Genomic DNA, 26411 nt, shown 5'->3' on the forward strand with positions numbered 1-26411 from the left:
ACACGCTGCTTAACTGTCAGTCATTATTCATGTTCTCTCAATGATGAAGAATGTTGATGGTCAGGAAAGGACTTACAGACACTAAGAATATGACTTACGCTCCTGTTAACATGCCACACTTCTGAACACTTCTTCTCCATAAACATTATTGCAATGCATTTAGAAAGCCATTCCATCTCCCCTCTGCTTCTGAACAGTGGTGAATGCTACCTCAACAAAAACTAAGAGTGATGCTGTCTGTTTTTGAGATCCTCTTTCTGTGTCTCCAAGTCATCTTGCCCCTTGCATTGCCCCTCTCTCCATTCCCCTCTATCCTTAGGAGTAAAGAATGGGTTACAAATGTGTGTCCTCCCTCTTAACATATATATTTGATATCTTAGGCTTTTGATATGTTGCACCCCCTTTTAATCCTCACATATGTACAAATACGTTTTTTAATCAACCATTTGAACCCATGTTTCCACCAGGAACATCATTTAGGGGGTCACACCTGCGACTGCTGTGGTCTCCCTTGCTAACCCTAAAAAAAGAAAATGTAAAAAGGTTTTTTTTCTTTTTTACAAATTGAAGCTCCTCGGATGTGGCCAATGCAGGGTGAGGTCGTGATGTCATCAGAGTTTAAGGGTCATGTGATGTCACTTCCGCTACCCCTGGCATTTCAGTGAAACGACGTCCCTGGTTTCCACCCTTTCTTGGTAGGAGAGCCTCCCCAAGTCCTCCTTACAGATTTGGTTTCCAGTCCACGCATAATGCCTTCACTGAGTATACTTGTCCACAGAACTCTGACACAGCGTGTACATAGAACAGCCAAATACTTCTGAAAAGAAGCCATAGGTTTCGAGAAAGGATTATTTCAATAGAGACTGACCATACCATAAAAAAAGCCTTTTGGACACACCAGAAGACCCTAAGGTGTATTTACATTTGGTGTTGTCATACACCAACCTAGCTGAGTAGCAATGGAGTGACAATGGAGATTGGAAGAAGACCTTAGTGGGGTGGGAAACAAATTTTGAAAATCTACAAAGTTCAGGTGTGAAGAACATACATTGGCTATTACTCATTTGTCAGCAACACAAAGACCCCCACCTTCAAACCGCAGGATGGCGAGGGCATCTTTCACAGACAGGCAGGGGAGTTGCTAGGTCTGGAAAAGACCTGGGGCTAAGCTGATGTCGGAACTGTTGGGACTTGGGGATAGCTAGTCTTTTGGCTGTAGCTCCTGAGATTTTATCCGGGGCTACAACCAAAAGATCAGGGGCTATAGCCCTCTTTTCCCCCCACCCCCTAGCAACGCCCGTGCAGGCAGGCTGTATTCTTCGTTAGGTAGAATGGAAAGTTAGATATTCATGTTACATGCTAGGGCGGTCAACTGTGCCAAGTCTGTATTACGTTTTCATTTACCTGGACGTCCCGCATGGCATCTTCACCTTCATGTTGTTCTTTCTTGTACTGCTCACGATAATCTTTAAACTTTTGAAAAGCTTTTTCAGTGTCTCGTCTCTCATCATATTTGCAAAAATGTTTGTTTTCTTTTTGGGAATATAGCACAGTTGATTTTGCTGGAACCTGTTCAAACATAGTGAAATCATTAGTTGTTTCACTAACATTCCAGTGTAGAGGTGTTAAGCTCTGCTGTGTCACACTTACATGTCACACGTGCATACTGAGCATGCTCCTGATACGGGAGACCTTTGAAATCAGATAAATAATACACAACACTAACATTAGTATACTGACCATTTGAAACATTTTACCAAAACAAAAACTCAAAACAGACCCGTCGCTCAATGCTGTGTTAGGCAGAGCGAAGGGCAGAGCAGCCTTGCAGGGCCTGGGTGTGAAGCAAAGGCTAAGCAAGTGAGCTGTTGGGGGAATAGCAGGGAGCATGGAGGGAACACAACTCCATGGTTTCTTTTTCGACTCCCCTGGGTGAACACAAATTCAGCACCATAGTTGTATTTTGCATTAACTTCTAAAAATGTGAGATCCCATCTACTGAGAACGAACAAGGCCAAATAAAACAGTAGCAGTCTTATTATCCTGCTCTTTTTATTGGCTGAAATAGCCTCATCGGGAGCCTGTTTCAGCGATGCTTTGGCCACAATATGGCAGCGATGGAGGCTGGACACAACCTTTGATTGCATCACGGGGGGCTCCTTTCCATGCCCGAGCCACCCATGCATGCATGGGCATTGAGAGGTGTAGGAAAGTAACAGCAGGTCCATTCAAGCACAGCGCCTAAGGCTCTGATTAATGGACATGGTGGCGGCTCCATACGGCTGGCTGCCTTGTTCCCAGCAATAGAGTTGGGGGCAATGGTTTGAGGCTGATGTTCCCCAAACAATTGGGTGAGCGCTTCATAAATTGGATGACCCAGATGCAGTACTTGATCCCCCGGGCACTATCACTTTTCTTCTTTTGATTTTATATTAATGTGTGATAGGGACAAGCTACTGTACGGTAAGTATAGCGTGTAAATGCTGTGCTGGGCAAAGGATTTGGTAGAGGGGCCTGTTTTTGATAAAAGAGGGGAGATACTGTACACTGTATATAGCGGTACTGAACTCTATGCTGTATTAGGCCTAGCAACTGGATTGCTTTGTGTGTGGTAATGCTCTCTTCCTATTGACATTGTAATGCATGCATCCCTGCGCCACGTGTACCCATTCCAAAATGACAGGCACTGAATAGCACATGTACACAGAGCAGTATGAAGTTTTCAAAAGTGTCCGACTGTAATGGCCATGTGTCTGAGCCAGTGCCCTCTCGCCCCCAAGTGCATTCTCCTCTCTAATGCAACCATACTCCCAATGCCCAGCCCCCATCTTTATAAGTTGACACCTGGTCTCCAGGGCTGGCAACAGGTGCAGTGCAAGTAGGAGGAGAATGTGAAGGGGGCACCCATTCAAGCACATCAGTGTTCAGACTCCCAACACTCTGCATGATGGCAGTGGCAGCGGCTCCAAGATAGAGCTGCCTTGTTCCCTGCAATAGATTTGGGAGCAAGGGTTCAATGGTGCTGGTTGACAATCATTTGGGCAGGCACCTCATAAAGTGGGTGACCCAGGTCACCATGCCCCCCACTGCTATTACTTTTCTATGTTAGGTTACGTACTTGGATGGATAATTCACAGAGAGGGCCATAGCGTCATAGGGACCTGCTACTGTTCAGTACGTACAGTGGGCACACGTAGTCACCATGCGTGCATTTGTGATGGAGGCAGGATTTGGTGGGGTGTGCCTTGTTCTAGTAGGAAATGTACTGTGAGCGATATGGTGCCCTTTCCGAACAGTATTTTCTTTTTATTTTTTAGACAATTTACTGTAGAGCAACTGCGCTGGATTGTGGTAAAGCTGAAACTGTAATGAATAAGTACTTGGACCTCTGTCCCTATTTCAAAAGAACAAATGCTGTAGAGCACATGTACCATAATGCAATATGATGTTTGCAAAGTGTCGCACTGTTTTGGCCATGTGTCAGAGCCAACACCCCCCTGCATCCACATGCATTCAATGGGATCTCCTCAACACGTCGGCCAGTCGCCCCACCCGCATTTTTCTGAGGTCATGCCCGATCGTCCCAGAGCATTTTGCTCCAGGCCAAGGTGTCCAAGCTAAAACTTGAAGTGGGTGCGGGTGAACGGCAGAATCGCCTGTCGCGGCAAACATTCATTTATTTTCTTAGTATTCTTAAGCGTGAAAGAGGCTAAATGGGCGAGTGTTCACATTAAAAATATCACTACTACTACATGAACATCAAACGGACAGAATATCAATAAAACATATATCAGGACAGCAATCGACCAAAGCCATTCTTAAGTCATTTCCTAATGCTTTTCATTACAGGAACATAACAGAATGTAAGACAGGACTACAGTATCCACTGCTCACTTCATGACACTGTAGTGAGTACGCTGCAACAGATGCTGAAGAGCCAGTGATGATGCTCAGTGCGGTCTGATAGCAGTGCTGGTTATTACAGTGAGAACAGCTTCTGGATAGCTTGGGTTTCCACCATCAGCTGAAATAACTATCACGCTGGCTCCTATTGGTGGCTGAAGAATCATCACATGCTGGGAAACAAATAGTTGGGAACTGGATAGTGCAGCATCTGCCCAAGGGCCCGGAATACCAAAACTATTGTTGGGAGAAATCATGTGAAAGTATTAGCCTTCTATGACTAGTGGATAGAGGTTTCAATTGTTTTCAATGCCCTTACAGTAATCCACAAACTCACCAACACTTCTTTACCTCTGAGTATCACAGGGCGCCACCCGGCACCACGACACACCAGGGTGGCTAAATGTCGCAGACATCTTACGACAGAAACGTAGTGTGAGGTCATTTCATCGATTGTGATTCATTATGAGTATTTTAGCGGTCACCAACCCACCTGGCTGTAATAACGTAGACAATGCACCCAACATGTCATGACAATAGCCTATTTGGCAAGAGCTCAGCCAACTCGACACCAAGTCCCATCACAGTATTGTGCATTTACATGATGTTGACACCTTAGTATAAGCCGTGTGTTGAGTACAGGGTCATCTATTGTAGTGCCCAGGCTCTGAATGAGTGCAAAATATACAGTTCATTATTGCCGTCCATTTCGGTTCCAGTAACTAGTCACAGTACATACAGCAAACTGGACATAACCCATCTATGTCCATTCTCTGTGCAACAAGTGAAATGCGAGACGTGAACCTTAGAAGCACTTTCGCCTATTGAAGGTCGAAGAGTGGAGTGCACCGGGTGCGAGCCATGAACAATAATCGGGACATTGGGGGTACCAAGTGGTTGGGGGGAGTACAAGGTCAGGCACATTAGCATGGTAATTCATAGATTTCAGCGCAGAGGCAGCGCAGAGCGGGAGCGTGTGCCAGCGTGCGCCAGCCGTGTGCGCTAAACAGCATTCTGGCTCACCGCGTATTCATGGAATTGCCAAGGCATTTTGAGCGCTGGCGCAGAGAACATCCCGCAGCGCCAGTTACGCCCCCAAGAACGCCCCTTGCGCAAGGAAAAACCATTGAAATCCCCAATGCAGAGCAAAAAGCCGCGCTAACCCTGGATCAGCTAACAGGACCGCTACACTGCAATCGCGCGAGCGGGGAACGAGTATTCCTGCGGGGCGCGGGAAGTTTCACACGCGATAGGCCTTGGGCGAGTGGGGTACGTGTATTTCTGGGGTGCGTGGGAACTTTCAGACACGATTTCGCTGTCTGAGCAGGGTACGTGCATTCTGAGGGGTGCACGGGTACTTTCACACATGATTTCGCTGTCTGAGCGGGGTACGTGTACTCTGAGGGGTTCGTGGGTACTTTCACACGCGATTTCGCTGTCTGAGTGGGGTATGTGTATTCTGAGGGGTGCGCGGGTACTTCCACACGCGATTCCACTTGCAGAGCGGGGTACGTGTATCCAGTGGGGTGCGCAGGGAGTCTCACACGCGATAGGCCTTGGGCGAGCGGGGTACGTGTATTTCTGGGGTACGCGGGAACTTTCATGCACGATTTCACTTGCAGAGCGGGGTACGTGTATCCAGTGGGGTGCCCGGGGAGTCGCACACGCGATAGGCCTTGGGCGAGCGGGGTACGTGTATTTCTGGATTGCGCGGGAACTTTCACACGCGATTTAGCTTGCAGAGTGGGGTACCTGTATCCAGTGGCGTGCGTGGGTACTTTCACACGCGATTTTGCTTGCAGAGCGGGGTACATGTATTCTGAGGGGTGCGCGGGTACTTTCACATGCGATTTCGCTTGCAAAGCGGGGTACGTGAATTTAGTGGGGTGCGCGGGGTGTTACACACGTGAATTGGCAGTGTGGGTCCTCCCAGGTGTGCCCTCTACCCCCTCCCCAGCCCCTGCAGGCAGCCCACACCACAGGGGACTACACTGCACCACTGGTCATGTCCCGCAGGCAGCCCATCCACCATGGGCATGCCCCCCAGCCAGCCCACATGTCACCTTGCACTAGTGATCACCAACTCATGTCCCTCTGCACCCCCACCCACCCAGCATTGACGGTCACCTGCCAGCAGGCCCCGACTCATATCCCCCTGCACCCCCACCCACATAGCATTGACGGGCACCTGCCAGCAGGCCCCGACTCATGTCCCTCTGCACCCCACCCACCCAGCATTGACGGGCACCTGCCAGCAGGCCCCGACTCATGTCCCTCTGCACCCCCACCCACCCAGCATTGACGGGCACCTGCCAGAAGGCCCCGACTCATGTCCCCCTGCAGCCCCACCCACCCAGCATTGACGGGCACCTGCCAGCAGGCCCCGACTCATGTCCCCCTGCACCCCCACCCACATAGCATTGACGGGCACCTGCCAGCAGGCCCCGACTCATGTCCCCCTGCACCCCCACCGACCCAGCATTGACGGGCACCTGCCAGCAGGCCCCGGCTCATGTCCCCCTGCACCCCCGCCCACCCAGCATTGACGGTCACCTGCCAGCAGGCCCTGACTCATGTCCCCCTGCACCCCCACCCACCCAGCAGTCCAGCAGGCCTGACTCATGTCCCCCTGCACCCCCACCCACCCAGCATTGACGGGCACCTGCCAGCAGGCCCCAACTCATGTCCCTCTGCAGCCCCACCCACTCAGCATTGACGGGCACCTGCCAGCAGGCCCCACTCATGTCTCCCTGCACCCCCACCCACCCAGCATTGACGGGCACCTGCCAGCAGGCCCCGACTCATGGCCCCCTGTGCCCCCACCCACCCAGCATTGATGGTCACCTGCCAGCAGGCCCCGCCTCATGTCCCCCCCAACACGTCATAAAGATGCACAATGCACAATCATGGGCCTCATGTCCACCAAAATCCCACAGCACGCCACCCCAGTCTTGAGAGACAATCAAGTCCTCAATCCACCCCACCCTGAAATGCCTATTCCATGACACAAACTGAAAGTCAACTATGCACATCAATACATGTCCCTCACACACACACACTGGGTGCCAGTGATTGGCTAAATCCACTTTTTCACTTGCAGTAACCCAATGAGCGAATACCACACATGGAAGTAAGAAATAAAAATGTATTATAAACAAAATGAATGAAATGAAATGAAAGCATAAAAAATATTTCAAACATGAAATGAAATGTATCTCCAAAACAGAATTAAAAAACGTATGAAGAACCAATCCAAAGTGTTCAAAAACAAAATGTGTCCAATCTCTCGGCCCACCAAATGAAATCCAAAGGAAACGTAAACTGTAAAATCCATTGATCCATGGTGATTAAAAAAATTAAATCCTCTCATAAATCCACTGTTCAACTATGTACACTGATTTCATCGAGGGTCCATGAGCCCAACGAAAGAAATTAAACCTATCCAAAAAACGACCTAAGAAAAGAACTATATACAAAAGTGTGGGGCATAGTCCAATCACCCCAAAATAAAGGAAAATGAAAATGAAACCTAACACTACAAACTATATACAATGGGGGCAGGCTAGTCCGACAGCTCACTTTCCGATTTCCCGGGCCAGGGCATCATTGAACTCCTGGTCTATGTCCTGGAGGCGGGCCTCTTCCATGTCCCAGAGGTTTCGCAGGGACGAAGCCATGTTCAACTCCAACTCCCTGTGAATTGCCTCAAGGCACTCGGCCCGCCGCAGCATCCTGCGCATGGAGTTCTCCACCCTGACCATTGTGAGCCGTGCCTCTTCCGCCCGCCCCCGCTCCGCATCTATGGCCTGGCCCAACCGCTGCCACACGGAAGACACTTGCAATCCAGGATCCTCCTGCCCTCCGGCCGATGCCTGCCCCTCTGATGTTGTTGGCCCCGAGACATCATCGCTCCCAACTTGAGCCTGATGCTGCCATGCATGTGCCCTGCCCGTTGTTGCCTGCATGTATCCACCTGCTGAGGTCCAGTTGTTGGGGTGGCCACTCCTGCTGGACCTTCGACTCCCGACTGTGGCAGGGATGTGTCCTCCACCAGCCTGGCCACTGGGTCAGGGACAGCTCCACAGGGTGCCCGGGTGACACTTGGGCAGGAAGATGGCACAGGGACGACCGGCGCATAGGGTGTTTAATTGAGGAGGGGGTCAGCAGAAGCTCCAGCACATGGAGAAACCCAGCACTGGTGACCCCGCCCAGTAGGTTGACGTGGTCTTCGAGACATTCGAAATGACGTGCGCTGTCCTCGCAAGAACCCCGCACGTCATTCCAAATGTCATGAACACGCAACACCACCACACCCAGGACAGGCTCAATCTGGAACCCGGATCCCGGATTGCCACGTCTGCGGCAGAGGAAGGCCAGTGGTTGTGCGGCTATCTCCTCCCTGAAAACGAGTCTGGACGAATGCATCCCTGCTGGTGCCGGATGATGCAGTCACAGGATTGGGAACAGGATTACACACAGGCACCTCTGCAGTGGCCTGTGCTGCCTCCTGGCCCTGCCCCTGGACTTCACCACTGACACCAGTGGAATCCCCCCTCCAGGCCCCGTGTGTGTGTGACTTCCAGGGCCTCCTCCTCAAGCAAACCCCCCACCAACCTGGATGACTCTGTGCCATCATCCTCCGTAGGCCCCTGTGAGGTCTCAGCTGCCCCTTCTGCTGCCGAGGAGTCCACCTCCGACCTCCGCCTCTTGGACTTGCCCCCGGCAGCTGCGGCCGCAGAGGCGGCACCAGACTCCTCACTCCCCGACGAGATGGCAACCAGGGAGGGGAGCTGGACCTTGCCTCTCCGGCTGGCGGTGGGATACCTGCTTGTGTGCTCCACAGCATCTTATCCGCCCCCTTCATCAGTTGACGCTGCAGACAGGTAGAGACAGAACACAGGCATCAGGGCACTGTACAATGGCCTGATACACACATGACAGTTGCAGATGAGTGGCAGTCTCAAACTTCACACATGGCATCACACTCCCCAACACACTTATCATTTCTAGCGACACACATGCGCAAATGAACAGGAATGTTGCAGCAGCCAGCACCATCCATACACATACAACACCATGACCATCCGAAGGTTAGCCTGACGTCACATGCAACACAGGGATTGGCAAACACATGCACACACGCCACCAGACGTACATGCATATGTACATCTACACCACCTGTTGCAGTGAAATTCTCGGCATCCATGTCACATCTGCCAATCGGCCTCCTACATGTCAGTGTCACATGCATCCATGGTGTATCACAGTGGTACACATGTCAAATACCCTCACACACACACACATGTACACCATGCACGTACGTGAAGGTGGCACCCACATCCATGTGTCACACCCCAACCATGCCATGGTACATACACAGATATGTAAACATGTGTGCACCCCAACATGCATTTGGCCATAATGCTTTTGTACATATACACCGTTGATGTGCCTCACACATGACTGGACTCTCATGCGGCAGGCTCATGTCCCTGTACATACACATCCATTCATGGGCCTTCCAAGACATATGTGCAACCTGCACACACCTGCCACACCTCAACATGCACAACATCCAATCAGTACGCATGCACACTTACCGCTCGACTCCGGACAGGTCTGCCTCCCCAGGACCTGGAGGTGGAGCGCTGGGTCTATACATTCCAGGACCCTCATCTACATGTTGGTAAGGCGAACCCGGCGTCCCTTTGCATGCTTTGCCTTCAGGAGACGCCAGGCCTTGCTGAGGGTCCTGGACCGGAAATCCTCCCAGCACTTCCGGACATGTTGCAAGTCGCGGGCTGCCACCTCCTCCACATTGATGGCGGCCACGATGTCCGTCCAGATCCTCTTCCGTCCTTCATTGTCAGCGCGTGAACTTCCAAAGAGGGCATCATAATGCCCCAGGACTTGCTCCACCAGGATACCAACTTCTGCAGCAGTGAAGCTGGTAGCCCTCTGCCTCTCTGGCTGGGGGTTGCCAGTGGTGCCAGATGGTGTTGTGTCCTACATGGCAACCCCCGAGGCAGGTGTGGGTGGGCAACTGGGTCCTGGGGCTTGGCTGTGGAGCAAGATGGTACTCCAGTCAGGAGTCTTCTGTTCCAGCAGGGGTGGTCACAGCAACTGGACCCCTGCAGATGGCTGACGTGCAGGTACCAAATAGCAGGGCACGTGGCCAGCAGGCAGGCAGGCAGCAGCAGATGGCAGGTGGGAGTGTGCTCGGGGCTCTGGGGGGCAGTAATTCGGCCTTCTGGGCAGCAGCGTGGTCTTCCGTGTGTTGTTGCGTGGCCAGCTTGATACGGAGTGATTTGGCACGTGAAAAAACAGCACGTTAGCATGTAATTCGAGGAAAGGCACTTAGCGCGTAAGCGCACCTGTGACGTTACACGCACGGGCGTTTCCCACAACACGGGGGCATGTTTATTGTACACGTGAAAAAACTGAACGTCCGCGTGTCACTGCGTGTGATTGGAGGAAAGGGCCTTAGCGCCTAAGTGACATTGCACGTGTGGGCTGGCTTAAAAGGTACGTGTAGGACGCCATTTTCTTGTACATGCTTTTTGTGGAGAGCGAGTGGGTGATTCTTGTACTTCTTGTCGGTTCAAACACGATTACTTCACAACGGTTCCAGTTCGTACTCCCTGTTTCCTCAGACTGCGTTCATTTCTTCTTTTGGCGGGGGTATTGCCAACGCGCACACGACCGTCTCATTCACATTCTTTTTCCTGGCAGTCGGTGAGTCGCGCACGTATTTACCAACTGTGGTGGCCCCCGTGTGTCGCGTACCCCTTCAGAGGTCATTGTAAGCTGCGTGTAACACACGTACACTTATATTTGTGTTTCTGGGTGCCGCAGTGTAGTGCAGGTTCATTTTTCCACACACGTGGTCTACCAGGGGTTGCATGCACGTTTATTTTTGTTTTTGGGGTGCCTGTGTGTTGCATGACCCGTCATCTTCCCCCAGGGGTCACAGACAGCCTTGCTAGAGCACTAGGGTACGAATTCCATCTAGTACCCTACCCCTTTCACCCCAATTGCCCAGGACAATTGTTTACTGCAACTCCCATACGCACAACAACATCAGTGCCATGGTTGGGAGGCAACCAAGTAGTAAGGGAGGGACGCGTTAGGGGACGTGGCCAGGATGTGCAGGGTGCCCCAAGAGGCCAGTGTGTGGAGGACCAATCGGGGCCACCTATGCCCCCCCCAATGGTTGTGGGAAATGTAGCTGACACCATCCCAGCTCAGCCCTTCTTAAACCGGCCCATATTGTCATCTGAACCGGCACAGGATGACTCCCAGGACTCCCAGGTCACCAAGTCTAAGCCACGTGTGGTGGTGAAAGTTGCTGTCACCAGGCCACGTGGATCTGGGGCAGCAATGTCATCTGCTGCCCCAAGTAGCCAGGGTGAGGAGGCTGCAGGGTCAGCTGCAGCTCAATCCACCCCAGCTCCGAGTCTCCCAGCTGGGACACTGTCGGTCCATGTCCATCACACCGACGTTGGTCCTGCCAACATCACCCCGCAGGCAATGCCTGCACCGAGACCTTTGGTTATTGTGCCTTCGCAAACTTACAGTACCCAGTCCACCTGCGCTTCTGCCCCTACCAACCAGAGCGGCGTAAGCCACTCAGGATCTGCACCACCTTCCAAGACGAAGAAGGGTGCTCTTGCAATACAGACTGGGACCCCAGAGACGGCTACACACTCCGGCACATCAAAGAAGCCTAGCTTCAATGACGCCGAACTAGATGCACTTATGGCCTATGTGTTGGCACATAGCCACGAAATGGTGGTGACTGCAGGGTGCAAGACCACGCCTGCTCAATGTAGGGCCCACTGGCAGACCATCACGGACCACATTAGTGCCCTTGGATTTGTGAGGCGCACAGCTGATGATTGCTACAAGCAGTGAAATGACCTGAAACGCAGAGCAAAGAACAAGCTGGCTTCCAATCATGCCTCTATTCTGGTGACTGGCGGTGGGTCTCCACCAGAGGACGACCAACTCACTGAACATGAATCTGTCGCTGGAACCTTTGTCACAGATCCGAGGTGTGGGAGACCTACCAGATCTTGAAGAATTGTCCGGTGAGTGCCCATGCATGTGTGTGTAATCCAGCTGTATGTTGCTTGGGTGATGTGTTCTGATTGAGTGCCAGGTGAGGGTGTGTAGTCATGACTGTTATGGATCACCCATGTGCTTCCTCCAAACCATTCCCCGGCGGTTTTGGGTATGACAGTATCCCTTCTGACCACATTAGACAATTTACACCAGATTACTGCAGTTGCCCTTCAACTGTCATCTTGTAACAACATTGTTCAAAATGTTTTCCTGTTCATTCAGCCTGATTGTTTCAATCCTTGCCATTTTCACAATGCATTTTTCTGCCCTACTGCCACATATGTGACATGCTTCTGTCATAGATTACACCCCATAATGGCCCATATTTATTGCCTTGTTATGGGAATGCTTTAACCATTCAGGCTGATTGAGTAATGGCTTGCACACAATCATTTTTGTGCCCTGTTAGAATGTAGGATATGACGGTTGTCTTCTGTCATGTTGAAGTGACCAACCATTGATGTATCCATCTGCCTGCAATCACTGTATAATTGAATACTGGATGTGTTTCAGCGTGTGGCACATGCGTATTTTGTCACACTGTTCTGCATGTTTCATCTCATCATCTCCATCTCACATGGATGGGTGACAGTACTCATTCACTACCATATGGCTGTAGTTGTCAAATATACCATGGCTATGCTACGTGACATCTGTGTGATGGCATGTGTCATGTATGTGTATTGGACATGCCACTCACAGACTAATGTGTGCTGCCACTGCGATCCAGCATGCTGCACATGTGTTGCTTTTTCATCTTGGAGTCCTCAGTGTGTGCTTTTTGCCTTCCCTTCCAACTCATGGACAGTGCATGCATGCCAGAGTTATATTCATGTGGGACATGTGCAATTTATGTACTGGATCTCTGTCTCGTCAGGCCAATGTGTGTGCTATGGTGCTCATGCCTGTTTCCATTTGTTGTCTTTCATGTTTTTGCAGGTGATGAGGCACTTGATGCTGTTAACGAGGAGGGGATGGTGCACACCCAGGAGGGATCTCAGCCACAACCGGGCACCAGTGGAGCACGTGGGGTGGTGGTGGGTGAAAACCCAATCCTCCTGCAGACCAAACTGTCCACGGGTGTCTCTGGGTACACCTCCGGAGACCTCTATGAATCAGGTGCTGAATCGGACTGTGAGACATATGTGCCATCACAGGTGAGTGTTTCTGGTAGGGATGCTGTTCTGTCCAACCCACCTGCACCGGGGGTAGACCCCTCTATGGGGATGTCAGTGTTGGAAAGTCCGCCTGTGGCGGTTACGGATGCAGGGTCACACTCCACAATATTTGCTTGTGTTCCTGGGCCAACAGATCAAAGGAGGAATGCAGTCCTGCAGCCTGAGGCAGTGCCAGCACAGCAAGGTGCAGATCGCCTTGCCCCAAACAGGTGTGGTGCCCGTCAACGCGGTGGCATTGCGCCACCAGGCAATACGGTGTGGGAGAACTCCATCTACAGTATTGCAGCACAACAGGGAGCATTGTGTAAAATTATGGCTTAGGCAATGGATAGGGTGGCCACTTCCATCTCCCCCCTGAGAGGCAGGTGGAGCTGCAGCAGCAGGCAACAGACTCCATTTGCCACTCACACAGGGAGGACATGTTGGTGTCCAACAGGGACCGACAGGCTGGACTGGAGGCTCTGCGCGAAGCCATATCTGTAGAGTCACAGGCCCACAGGGAAGCCCTGAGGTTAGAACACGGGTTCCTCAGAGATACTCTGGGTGAACTTGAGGCTTCCCGGAATTTTAGGTCAGAACAGCAGCTGGAGCAGCTCACACGTTCACTCTCAGCTGAGCTCCAGGCAACCCGTGCAGAGATCCGGGCATCACGCGAGGCCATGCAGGCAGAAATGCAGGCAACCCGTGAGGTGCTGCATGGGGATCTCCGTACCATCATCCTGCAGAACTAAACCTTCCAGACCCACATGATTTCTGCTATGGAGGACCATGCCAGGGCTTTGCGTGGGCTGCCTCCCATATCACGGCCACCTCCTGATGTAGCAGCAGAGGGTGATGAGAGCGACGGCAGTTCTCCCACTGTAGAGTAGCCGTGCAGGCCATGAGCCCATGGAGATATTTTTTTTCTCCAACATCCCCCCACCCCCTGGTCCACACATGGCCATTTTATTTTTTGTAACTTTTTTTTTTACAGTGTGTTGCTTTCTGTGGCTCCCGTGGGCATCAACTGTGTATTCCAGCTGGGCACATGCAGGCTTGGCCTGTCTTTGGGTTAGATGCTTGGTTTCCCGACACACACACCCCTCCTGCTTCCCCATTCCATGGGCTTGCAAAGGGTGTGACCAAGTGATAGTAAATTACACAGTGACATTGGGCTCCCATGAGTTGTGTGGGCAGTCTGTAGTCAAAACTGTGTGTACATTCCTAGTGGGGATTGTTGTTGGATTCTACAATGCATGGTGTATTGATATGTGCTTGTGCATCCATGTCTTCCTCCTTATTTACATGTAGGTTCTTCATGTCTTCACAAGGCCGTCTCCTTTGCAGATGCAGTTCATGTTGTATGCAGTACACTGACACATTTGCCTGACAGCTACACTCTGCAGTTGGAAGGGGTCGATCTGCTGCCTTGGTCAGGTTGTGAGACTTGCACTACTTTGATTTTTTTCCTGTCTTATATTGCCACGCTTTCTTCCTGTACTGATGTTTTGTGTTGCTGGTAAGTATTTTTTCATGTGTGGTGTTTCTTATTGATTACTGAGATCATATTGTCTGTGGACTGTTTACATTTGGAACATTGCACTTTGTGACACTTGTGTCATGTGTTGTGCATTCATTTAGTTGCTTTCACATTGCATGCCATGCCATGGTGTGTTGGGTAGCTGAGATGGGGAGGGGCTGGGTGACATGGCACTATTTTGATGTGGTATTTTGCTTCTGCATGAATGTGTGTCTTTTTGTGACACAGCACTGGGTGTCTTTGAGCAGGTAGGGATGCCCACAATGTAACACTTCCAGGTGAACAATCTCAGGCTGGTATGGTTGTGACAGTTGACTGTCCCTTTTGCCATCATCACTGATTGTCACCTGGTATGTGCCAGGGCTGTGTGCACTCCGCAGGGGTGTGATTTTAGGTGAAGTAATTTGCCACAAGTTGGGTACGGGCTGCCTCACCACGTGCCCTTTCACCTCCCATGCGCAGCGGCCGTGCATGTGGTTGGAGATGTGGGGGCGCCACCATGTCCACCAGCATGTTGCAACGTTGTGCAGAACACATGCTGCCACTATGATCCTGCACACTAGTGGGGGCGGGTATAGCAGCTGCCCACCAGAGCAGTCAAGGGAGCGAAAGTGTGACTTGAGCACTCCGAATGTGCGCTCCACTATGCCCCGGGTTGCAATATGGGCTGTGATGTATTTTACCTCGGGTGGTGTGGTGGGGTTCCGAATTGGCGTCATCATGTAGGTGCTCAGAGGGTAGGCACTGTCCTCTTGGGAGGTGATAATGTGCAGAGGCATTCATACTCACCAATTAGCCATGTGTCGCCATGCCACCCAGCTTCCAGGTCCCGGTTTAGGGGTGGCATTCCGAAAATGAAACTATCATGGCTTGACCCTGGATAATTGGCATATACTGAAGTGATTATTCCCTTGGCATCACATACAACCGGCACGTTGATTGAATGCCAGTGCTTGTGTTTTCGATATATGTGCTCAGTGGCCCTGGGAGGACGAAGAGCCACATGGGTGCAATCAATGGCACCTAGCACTTTGGTGAAGTGTGCCACACCGTAAAAGTCCTGGACCACGGCCTGCTTTTCTGCAGGTTTTCTGGGCATGTATATGTGCCTGCGCACTGAGGGGTGTGTAGTCATGATGGTCAGCACCTGGTGTAGGCAGCGTGACTGCGTGGCCTGTGACACACCCCCAACTATGGCACTTGTCCGCTGAAATGACCCAGTAGCCAAGAAGTACAGTACATTGAGCACCTTTTCCAAGGGGCTCAGTGCTTGGGAGCACAGGGTGGGTGATGTGAGGTCATCCTCCCACTCCCTGACCAGTTCTAGGATTATGTGTGGTGGAAACCTGTACCTCCCATACACCTGGTCATCAGGCATCCCAAAAAGGCTGGTCCTGGGTTAAAAAAAAAATGCAGGGCCTGGCTATCCTTCTCCTGCGGTGTTCGACGACCACTGCTGCGAGGGACGGTATATTCATCGTAAAGTCTGAGCTTGTTTGTTGTTAGCGTGCACTTTTATGCTGCACGGGGCCGCTTATGCCTGCTTCCTGCTGGTGTACATGTTTCCGGATTAGCGTGTCTTTTTTGGTGCACGCCTTTCCCCTGTTCGATTCCATGAATATGTGTTGTTGGCAGGCGTGTGGGCGTTGCGAGCATTTACCTCCTGTACTTCCCCCGTAACGCCCCCATTTTTGCGGGTTGATTCCCATTCCACGTGTTACACCCCGTGTTCTGCCCACTTTTGTTGTGTGCGCTGTGCTCTGTGCACTTTCCCTGTGCGCGTAGCGCACGCCGTTTAATGACGTGTGAGCCCGCGTGCACCACCCACGATTTACACGCGCACTTAATTCCATGAATCCATGTGCACGGCTTTCGCACGCGTGCACTGCGATTTTCACATTTGCGCTGCAATCTTACCGCTTACACTCCCCTTTTCGGCGCACATTTATTCCACGAATCAGCCCGTAAAGCTCTTTGTTTTTCAATGTATCATTGCGAATGCATCCCCTGACAAAGTGAAGTACCACAATCTAGCCACGGATAATAAATGACGGCACCCAAAACAAAGGGGTTACTTTTACAAATAATGCTAAAATATGTGCTGTCTGGTAAGTGGACCCCCTCACGCCTCAGTCACTCTGCATTCACTCAAGGAGAGACAGATACGAGCTGGGGTGCAACACTTCTTTATTCCTCAAGTTCCTGCTTGTCACTGGTGCCTTTCCCCTCTTCCTTGCTCCTCCCCTTCCCCTCCTCATTGCTCCTCCCCATGTGACATGGGTGCCGTGACGACATCACACCCTCCTGTTACTAAACACAGAGTCCTGCCTTCAGTTCATTTCCTCGATGAGGCGGTGAGGTTTCTCTCGGAATCTCTGGGGTTGAATTTCCAATCTTGCGGATTGACTTGGGGCAACCTCTGGGGACATGTAATTTTCGGAGTCTTCCCTGTCCCCTTCGTATGGGGCGTCCCAATTGCGGTGGGTATCATTGAGGCTCATGTCAGCCGTGGGTGTGATTCCTGGCATCCGCCTGAAATGGGAAGAGTTCCTCATCGTGGATCTTCGGTCTCCTTCTGCGGTGATGAGCGATCCCTTTTTCTTCATTGAATGGAGCCACGTTCTTGCGATTTTGTGGTTGCCGGACCACTACTATGTCCCCCGGTAGCAGGTCATTTTCTTTGGCCCTTCGAGTGGTGTCGGCGGCCCTTTTCATACCTTCTTTCATGAGGGTGTCCTTCCTTCTCATTTCAGAGTCATTCTCATATTGGTCTGCATCAGCCACCACGTGTGGCAACCGTGTTCTAATTGTTTATCCAAACATCACCTCTGATGGTGTTTTCCCAGTGGTGCTATGTGGTGTATTTCGGTAGTCTCGCTTGAGTTGGCATAGGAGTTTCTCAATGGGTTCCCCTGTGATCCGTACGATTTGTGTTGTGTGCTTGACATTGCTCATAAATCTTTCCACCGTTTGTTTGTTTGTTTATTGAATTTATAATGCAGGGCGCCGCAAAGGTTATGCAAGGCATACAAGGTTACATAATGGCAAACAGTATAAATTGATGAGTGCAATACAAAATAGGTAGGGCTCAGAATGTGCAATTAATGGATTTCAAAGAACAAGTTATTTACATCATAGTGTATAGTGGTATACAAAAGGTTTGCAATATTGGGAGGTGGGGCTCAGAATATGCGAGTGGTAGATTTAAAAAAAGAAAAGTTATTTACAACGTAATATACAGTAGTTTACAGTCTGGTCTAGGGAGGTAAAGTGTACTATTGTGCAGTGGTTTGAATTGGGACTAGTCTTCGGTCAGATTGAGGTGGGTGATGAGGTTCTTTCTGAAATGTGGGTAGGGTTGATCAGCTCTCAGCTCATGTGGCAATGAGTTCCAGAGTTTAGCAGGCTTCACAGGGAAGCTTTTGCCGCCAATTTTGGAGGATTCGAATCTTGGTACCAGCAGGCAGTTTGTATTGACAGCTCTGGTGGGCCTGCTGGAGGTTCTTCGAGACAATTTGTTGATGAGGTAGCTGGGGGCAGCATTGTGTAATGCTTTGTGCGTAAGGGAGGTGCCATTTGCCTGTGGACACAAAGGTGTTATTTTTCTATGGCGGAATCCCATGTACTCAGCAAATGTTTGGAAGTCCTGCCCGGTGAAGGGGAGGCCATTGTCGGATTTCACCACCTTGGGAACTCTGTATGTTACAAACATCCTGTCCAGTGCTGGAATGGTGTGATGCGCTGACGTGGACGGTACTATTTGTAAGTCAGGGTATGGTGAATACTCGTCAACTGCCACTAATATCTACTCTCCCCCTTCCATGGGTCCAAAGTGGTCGACTGCTATTTCCTCCCATGTTCTTTCAGGCAGTGCCGTCAAGCACAATGGTTTAGGTGTAGTGTGTGGTTTTATAATTGCGCACGTGGGGCAGTTCTGGAGTAGTTCTTCCACTAGGGTGTCTAGCTGCGGGAACCACAGTTTTTGTCTTAACATTCTTTTTGTGGACATAATGCCCCTGTGTCCTTCATGGGCAAGTTCCAGGACTTTCCGTTGCAGGTTTCATGGAATCACGAGCTTGGTGCCCTTTAGCAGCAGACCCCCTTCCGACTTTGCAAGTTCCTCTTTTACTGTTAGGAAGCATGTGATGTCTTGTCTTGTATCTTCACTTACGGTTTCCTTGAGTTGCTTTGCTTGTTTCCATCGCCCCGTTTCCAGGCATCTCAGTATAATTTGTATTCCTTAGTCGGCGTTGGATTCACGAGTTATCTGATCCATGTTGAGACCCTGGGGCGTGTTGCTCTGGATGACATATCTCATATATTGGTCTGCTATGGATAGCTCTGGTCCGCATTTCTCTCGCGGGCGGCTGGAGAGGAAGTCAGCAGGGTTTTGCTCTTTTCCCGGCCTGTGTGTTCTGGTGAACTGGTAGTCCTGGAGGCAAAGTGCCCACCTAGCTATTCTGGGAGGCATCTTGGCATGTGGGTTGCCGTATATGAAGATCAATGCTTGGTGATCCGTGACTACAACAAATGGCTTCCCGTATAAAAACAGGTGAAAGTGTTTGCAGGCCCAGACCACTGCTAATCTTTGCTTCTCAGCCTGAGAATAGGCTTGTTCGGTCTTGGAGAGACTTCAGCTGGCATATTGTAAAAAAAACGAAATATTGGGGCTGAGTACCCCAAAAGAAAATTCACCAAACACGGGCTATAAAGATTCACAGATCTTTAATTCTACTGTACAGTTTACAAAGAGCATAGAAACAGATAGCTATCTGGCTCTCAACACCCCGCAATGAGTACCAGCCCGTCAGAGTGAAGCGAGAGAGAGCTGGACATCTAGAAATTCATGTTTTTGTACATTTTCTACACATTGTCCAGCGCCTCTACATGTTAATAATCTGCGGTCTAGTGTTTGTGCCTAGTTCACATACAGCTTATACAATAATATGCAGAAGGATTACATAAGTTTGCATTTCCGTGGTGATACAATGACAGTGTATGTTCACAAATCCTACAACAAGCATCTTTTATAACTATGTAACAATTGAGTTCGGCCTGTGTCCACGCTTGGCGTTTGCTCTTCATTGTTACCGATGTGTATTCGTGGATGAGGCTTGTTAGCGCAGACAATCCTGGGACAAAAGTTCATGTTCAGTACAAGGCCTCATTACCTAACCTAAACAGTCGGCTCTTGGTCAGTCTAAACATTAACAGAACTCAAAGGTCAACAGCTTGGTTGCAAGTTAGAAACACCGTCCACCATTTTAGAACAGAGAATCATACAAACAGAAATCAAAATGGTGGATGATTCTGAAATGGTGGCAAAGTCAAGCCAAAATCAGAACTTTGCAACGCGGTTTTCTTCGCAGAGGGACTGGGCTTAGGCCAATATAAATGAAAAGGAGGCACAATATGATTTCCCGTTTGACAAACCCTCCTTTTGCCTAAGTCAAGCGCTAAACTAAGACTAGTCGATTTACGAGTAACTCCACGTCTCAATGTCCATACATCCTGAATCACATTCATAAGCTATATCAATTGCCATAAGATCTGCGCCAGAAATTTCCTTCATCACAAATTCATTGGTCATTCTTTTCGGTGAGTGTACCTTCGGTCCTAACGTTCCCATAGTCTGTGCACAACATCCCCCTAACAATGAACATATGGCAGGAAGACATTGTATACAGCAACAGCAGAACAACAGAATACCCAGAATTATCAATAAGACCGAGAGAAGCTTACATCCCCAAGATCGTACGAAGTCCCAGAACCAAGCACTAAGATCCCAGTCTCCCTCTGGAACATGCACTTCTGAACTTAGGACGTGCAAATTTTGTATTGCCTTAAAGATAGTTGGGGAGGAATCTGGTACGAAAATGCAGCAAGCAGACCCCACTTATTTGCATACTCCACCATACTCAGCCAGGATGACGTTTAATAACATCCGGTTTTGTAATGCCACTAATCTAATTGCCTTTTGCTCTAGAGTCATGTTATAGAGTATGTCAGTGGTCCGGTTGATGGTTTTCTCCAGTACTCTTGCTAGTCTCCTGATATCCTTGGAATTCATAATCTGTCCCCAAAAGGGTACAAAGGATTTCACTACATCGCCCAGAACTTGTGACAAAGTATCACCATTCTCATCCTGCCTTGGACGAGCCCTAGAGATTTCAGTGGTACTAGCTACATATACCCCAGGTAGCAGAAGTCCCAAATAGCAAGTTCCCTGCCAATCCCTAGGTAGCCATGGATAAGCCTCATTACCGCAAAGTAGACAGGTTTGCCTACATACAAAGGTCTGTCCTCAATGGTCAAGTTTGCAACACTAGTGCAACCCTTGAAATCGGCCATTGACTGAGTACCATTCCTCTGTATGCAGAAAGAAACTGAGTTGGGGCTATGGTTAACAGTGTAAGAAGGTGGCGTGGCATCCCTATTGCCTATAGGAGCCATCTTAAAAGAAATCAAGGACTGAAAAGGTTGGGACAGTCTATCAGAAGGCCTAATAGAAGCAACATTAAGCTTGCTCCTATTTACGAAGAGTGAGCATCCTAGAGGCGTTAGGACTCGCCTTTCAAATTCATTCAAATTCATCCCATCAAATTTCCCCGAGATGCTATCATTCCATCGGCCAAAGAATAGTACCCGTAGAGAAGCATAACATGCAGTAGTTAAAGGCAAAGGATGAATATACCAGCCCAACCCTTTTTCCCCATGTTGCGGTAGATGGGAGCAGATCCAACAATTAGCCTATTCAAAATAGCATGAGTTGCGTTCATTATAAGCAGCAATGTATTGTTATGATAGCTCTGTCTATGTTGAGAGTCTCTAGGAGATAGAGTGTGCAGATGCACAAAAGGTGTAGTAACGGTAGGACCATCCTCAGTAGGCAAGAATGTTTCAAATGGGCTTACTGCTTCCATATACCAAAATCCTAAGGCAACTAATATTGTGAAACCGGTTAACATAATTACAAGAAAACAATACGTGTTACAAGACCATGTATTTGATCGTCCATTGTGTTGTTGGCCACACACACAACTGTTTGCGTCGCACGAGTAGGGTCGATAACAGGCATTGTTCCTTTGAAACGAAAACTCTGCAGTCTGTTTGCTGGTGATCTCCTGATCACAAGTTTTCTTAGTCTTTCCCTATCCCCAGCCACCTATTTTCCTTCAGATACAAAAGATGGGGCGAAGGATAAGCCCTGTATTTATTTCCTGTTGGCACAGCCGAACCATGCAGTAAGTCTAGTTCCGTGGATGCAGATTGTACCTTGTGACTCCTGGTACTGTGTGATCTGCGAACAGTCGAACAGTATGTTGTTGCTTCCTGATAGAAGTGATGAATTTGCAGCAGAACCAAACGAAGATGCAAAAGGATCTGCAAGAGAATGTGGAGATGAAGCAGCAGTTTCCCCAGGCCCCGCGGGCTCAGGGAATGTCTCAGAAGCACTCTCAATACTGCCCAATGCTGAATGATCGTTGGGAGCAGAGCAAGTAAGTTTCTCCTTATCTTCTCTGTCGTGTGGCAAAGGGAAAGGTATCCTCTTGACGTGTGAGGCTTGGATCCAATGCTTCTCCCAGTCACTCATACGGCAGTCTGTGTGGCCAATAGGACCTGGTGGGGTCCTCTCCACCTCGGTGCGAGACAGGATGCTCTATCAAATGCTTTGGTGAGCACCCACTCTCCAGGTCGGATGCTATGACCTGGCCCCTCGTATTTAGCTGGGAGGGCTTCTCGCACCTGTTGATGAACCAAATACAGATTTTTAGTCACTGTTCACAATACTCAGAAAGAAGCACATGCTCAATATCCCTCAAAGCCCTTGGTTTAGGAAGATAACAAATGTTAGCTGGCCTACCCATCACCACCTCGTACAGGGAGAGCCCAGTCCTAGCCTGTGGGGTTGTGCGCATGGACAGTAACACTATCGGTAAGGCGTCTGACCACTTCAAATTGGTGGTGGCACACGTCTAGCGGGCTTGTTCTTTAAGATTCCATTGTGTCTCTCTACCAATCCAGCACTCTGTGTGTGTCTAGCCGAATGCAACCGTTTATTGATCTGTAATCCCACACATATCTGTAGAATTACAGCAGCGATAAAATGTGGACCGTTGTCCAACCAGATGACCCTTGGCAAACCAAACCTAGGAAAATATTCCTTAATCATGGTTTTCGCCGTTGTCATTGCTGTGGCATCTTTTACAAGGAAGGCTTCAACCCATTTACTGAAGGTACAAATAACAACCAAAATGAACTTGAAATTATTACAACGCTCCATTTCAATAAAGTCAAAGTGAATCATTTCAAAGGGACAGAAGGTGGACCAAAACTACCCGTTGGTGTTGATGTACCCTTCTCCATATTGTGCTGTAGGCAGACCATAAACTCTGGACAAAACGCTCAGCAGTTTTTCGGGATGTTAACATTTACCCAGACAGTTTCTAACATTTTGCAAATTTTCCTCACACATATATGGGTGGGACCATGAGCCACTGTAACCATCATAGTAATGTATGCATCTGGCAGCATCCATTTTCCCTCCAAATTATCTACCCAACACTTATCATCATCCAACCTCGCCAAGCCCTCAGTCCATTGCTTAGTTTCTTCTAGAGTGGCATCGGCTTGGATATTCTTTAGAGACTCAATACCTTCATCTATAGTACAGACATTTGTGGCTTCCCTTGTAGTGTACACATCTGAGTAGAGGTCAGTCGCAGTTTGTTTGGCTATCTGATCAGTGAAAGCATTTCCTTTTCCTACATCATCTGTAATTTTCTGATGTGCCGAGCACTTCATAATTGCTAGCTGAGTGGGAAGTGCAAGCGCTGAGAGTAGCTGGACTATCAAGGTGCCATATTAGATCTTCGTTTCATGTGAGGTCAAAAAACCTTGTTCTGCCCAAAGTCTACCGAAGTTGTGAAGCACCCCAAAAGCATACTGGCTCTCATTATATATGTTTACTCTAAGCCCTTCGGAAAGTTCACAAGCTCGAGTCAATGCAATAATCTCTGCGGCATGCGCAGAGTTATGCGAAATTATTTTGGTTTCCACAATCGTGCTTAGTGTAGTGATGGCATAAGCAGCAGTGAATGTACCATCTGGAAGTTTGAAGCAGGAGCTGCTAGGCAGAATCCTGTGCAGTTCCCTTAGGGAGCACTACAGAAGATTAGGACTACAGGTGAGAGCAATAATTCTCCTTTGGTATCAGTCTGTACCACAAAGATTTAGTTGGTAGATGTGGCTGAGCAGTCAGACTTATCTGAAGAGGGAGATTAGCAGTAATCAGGGTTTACACAATAGGCCCCCAGTACTATGGACCAAGGAAACACTGAACAAAGCTTTGTAGTAAAAATAATATATATATATTTATTTTATACACTTCTAATTAAACACATCTATCACAGTTCTTAAAGCAAGTTAAATTCGGTCAAAGAAAGTATACACAACTCCCTAGTTAAATTGTAGACAAGTTTGAGCAAGAGTGAAAACTGAGCAAAACGGCACAGTGCAAACCAAATACAAATGGCACTCTAGCAATTTCTCACAAGGGAGGGAAAGCACAAGTTATACAGAAATATCTTCTTACACACCCTAGCAACGCTTCCCATAAGTTTGTGAACCAGTTTAAGCAAGGCAGTGCATCAGTATAGAAAATACTTAAATGAAAACTGAGCAAAATGGCATTTCACAAGGTTTACAAGTGGGGAGGAAAGGGTGGTTAGAAGAAGTAGGGGCACCAACACAGTTCTGGTTGAGACGCAATCTAGAGAAGGCGGTTCTAACAAATTTAGCCAGAGTCAGTAGGCCTGTGCCAGAGTCAGTGGTACAGGGCAAGGGCCCAGGAGCAAAATGTTCTTGTAGCTGCAGTCAAGTCTTTGGTAAACGATTTTGAAAAGGTGGATGCAGAAGGTGAAAGACAATGTTAAGAGAGAGGAGCGGCCAACCCAACAGGTAGGTAAAGGATTTAAAACACCTTTAGCTCTACTGCGCAGAAAGGGCGGCCTGGCGGAACTATGTAAATTTAAAATGAAGAAGTGGCTCCTGCGGTGGCGGTTGTTCCTGGTAGTTGCTGCAGTTCGGGGGATCCAGCAGAGGAAGAGAGGCTCTCGTCGTGGAGGAAGGTTCGAGTTACTGCACTACCCACGGATGAAACCAGCCGCGGTGCTGGCCATCTAATAAAAGGTACGCTCCTTTAATTCACGGTCTGGGTGGACTAGTGCCTGGCTATCCGGCCTCCGAGTACAGGGTACTGACGATTCGACCAAGGCAGGTCCAGGAGGGCGATGGGCAAACTGTTTGGCCCCACCAGCTCGAGGGAAGAAGGCTCTTTCAGATGAAGATCTTCTCTCGTCGTGTGGAGAAAAGTGGTGAGACGTTACTGCAGGGCTTCACCGGTGGTTCAGTCATTGCAGATGTCTTTGGCTTCTCTCCTCTTTGGCTTCTTAGTTCCAGTGGCGACGTCTTGCTCTTCCAGTCCTCAGGACCCTGCTTTTATGCAAAAAGATCCCCATTCATACAGCCTGGCTCTCACTCACAAAGTGGATTGGTCATCTTGGCGGGAGACCCTCCTACCTATCAGGATAGAGTGCGACTTGGGTTGCTGAGGCAACCCTGTCCACGGGTCCTACTCCCCCTCCCACACATGGACCCACCCCAGACTCAGTGGCGCCGAAATAGGGCTTCTTGGCAGAACCCCGCCAAAAGGACGAACAAAGGATCCCCGACCTGGGTTAGGAGTTTAGAGAAAGACACGAGAAAGAATTTATATTAAAGTTCTGGCAAATAAAACCTACCGGAGTAAAGTTAATATTAAAATACACCAGCGGTATGTTAGAGGCTGTCAGAAAATGTGGTAGCATGGAACAATGGGAAAATCCCATAGGAAAATATTTGCGGTCGAATATTTACGGTAGTAACCACTGCCACCAGCCAGAAACTTTTGATAGAGAGACTGTACGGTACCCTCTCTAAAATGAACACAAGGGAAAATCTATTAACCCTTTCCAGTACTTCCATTGTAAGATGGTTTGTACTGGTTTAGTTCATAAAAAATGACTAGTAAAGTCAATTGGGACTTTACATGCCCTGGGAGACAGTAGTCAGCCCCAGGGTATGGAGTCTATGTTTGGGGGTCACTATGACACCCCTGTGTCACTGCACGGAGGGTGCTGTGTAATACATGTGAATAAAGATAGTTCCTATGGAGGTGAGAAAAAACCCAATAGAAATTAAACACAAAAATAGCCTAGAACACACGTAGCAAAAATGCCTAAGAGTGGGAAAAAGAGTCTCACTCTTAGCAGGAGAAAAAAACAAACCCTTCAAATACAACAAAGCTGCTGGGGGACTCTATAGGTAAGGGAAATTAGCCATAGAATGAGAATTCTCCCTAACGGGAGCCATCACAAAACAGCTCCCCTTGTGGATCGTTCAATGGTGTGTCTTTCAAATCAATCCTGCCTTTAGTTTCTTGCTCTGTGGTATAAAATAAGTCATGTGACATTTCATCACTGCAAGCAATATCTTGCTGAACGGGTAATAGTTCAGCCCGATTCAATAGAAAATACCTCTTTATTTTAATATGCAGAGCAAACAAGATCAATTCATATCTCGTTAATCGTGCAGAGGTGAGGTGTTGCATTTGCGTTCTATTTAATAGAACATCTACAGAGTGAGGT

The 26411-nt window shown here is 49.1% G+C and overlaps 1 protein-coding gene across 1 annotated transcript in view; it reads right to left on the reverse strand.

Annotated features, from left to right (window-relative positions):
* Window positions 1–514: 514 nt before the first annotated feature.
* The window catches only part of LOC138452841 (uncharacterized), a 317626-nt gene continuing 291729 nt past the window's right edge, over window positions 515–26411 (reverse strand). Inside the window, exons 5-6 of the mRNA XM_069605185.1 lie at window positions 1405–1569; window positions 515–520 (exon numbers count right to left, since the gene is read on the reverse strand). Coding sequence (XP_069461286.1) covers window positions 515–520; window positions 1405–1569 — 171 coding nt within the window. The remainder of the gene's footprint in view (window positions 521–1404; window positions 1570–26411) is intronic.

This window comes from Ambystoma mexicanum, chromosome 4p, assembly GCF_040938575.1.
Source record: "Ambystoma mexicanum isolate Mex_15411 chromosome 4p, UKY_AmexF1_1, whole genome shotgun sequence".
NCBI classification, from domain to species: domain Eukaryota; kingdom Metazoa; phylum Chordata; class Amphibia; order Caudata; family Ambystomatidae; genus Ambystoma; species Ambystoma mexicanum.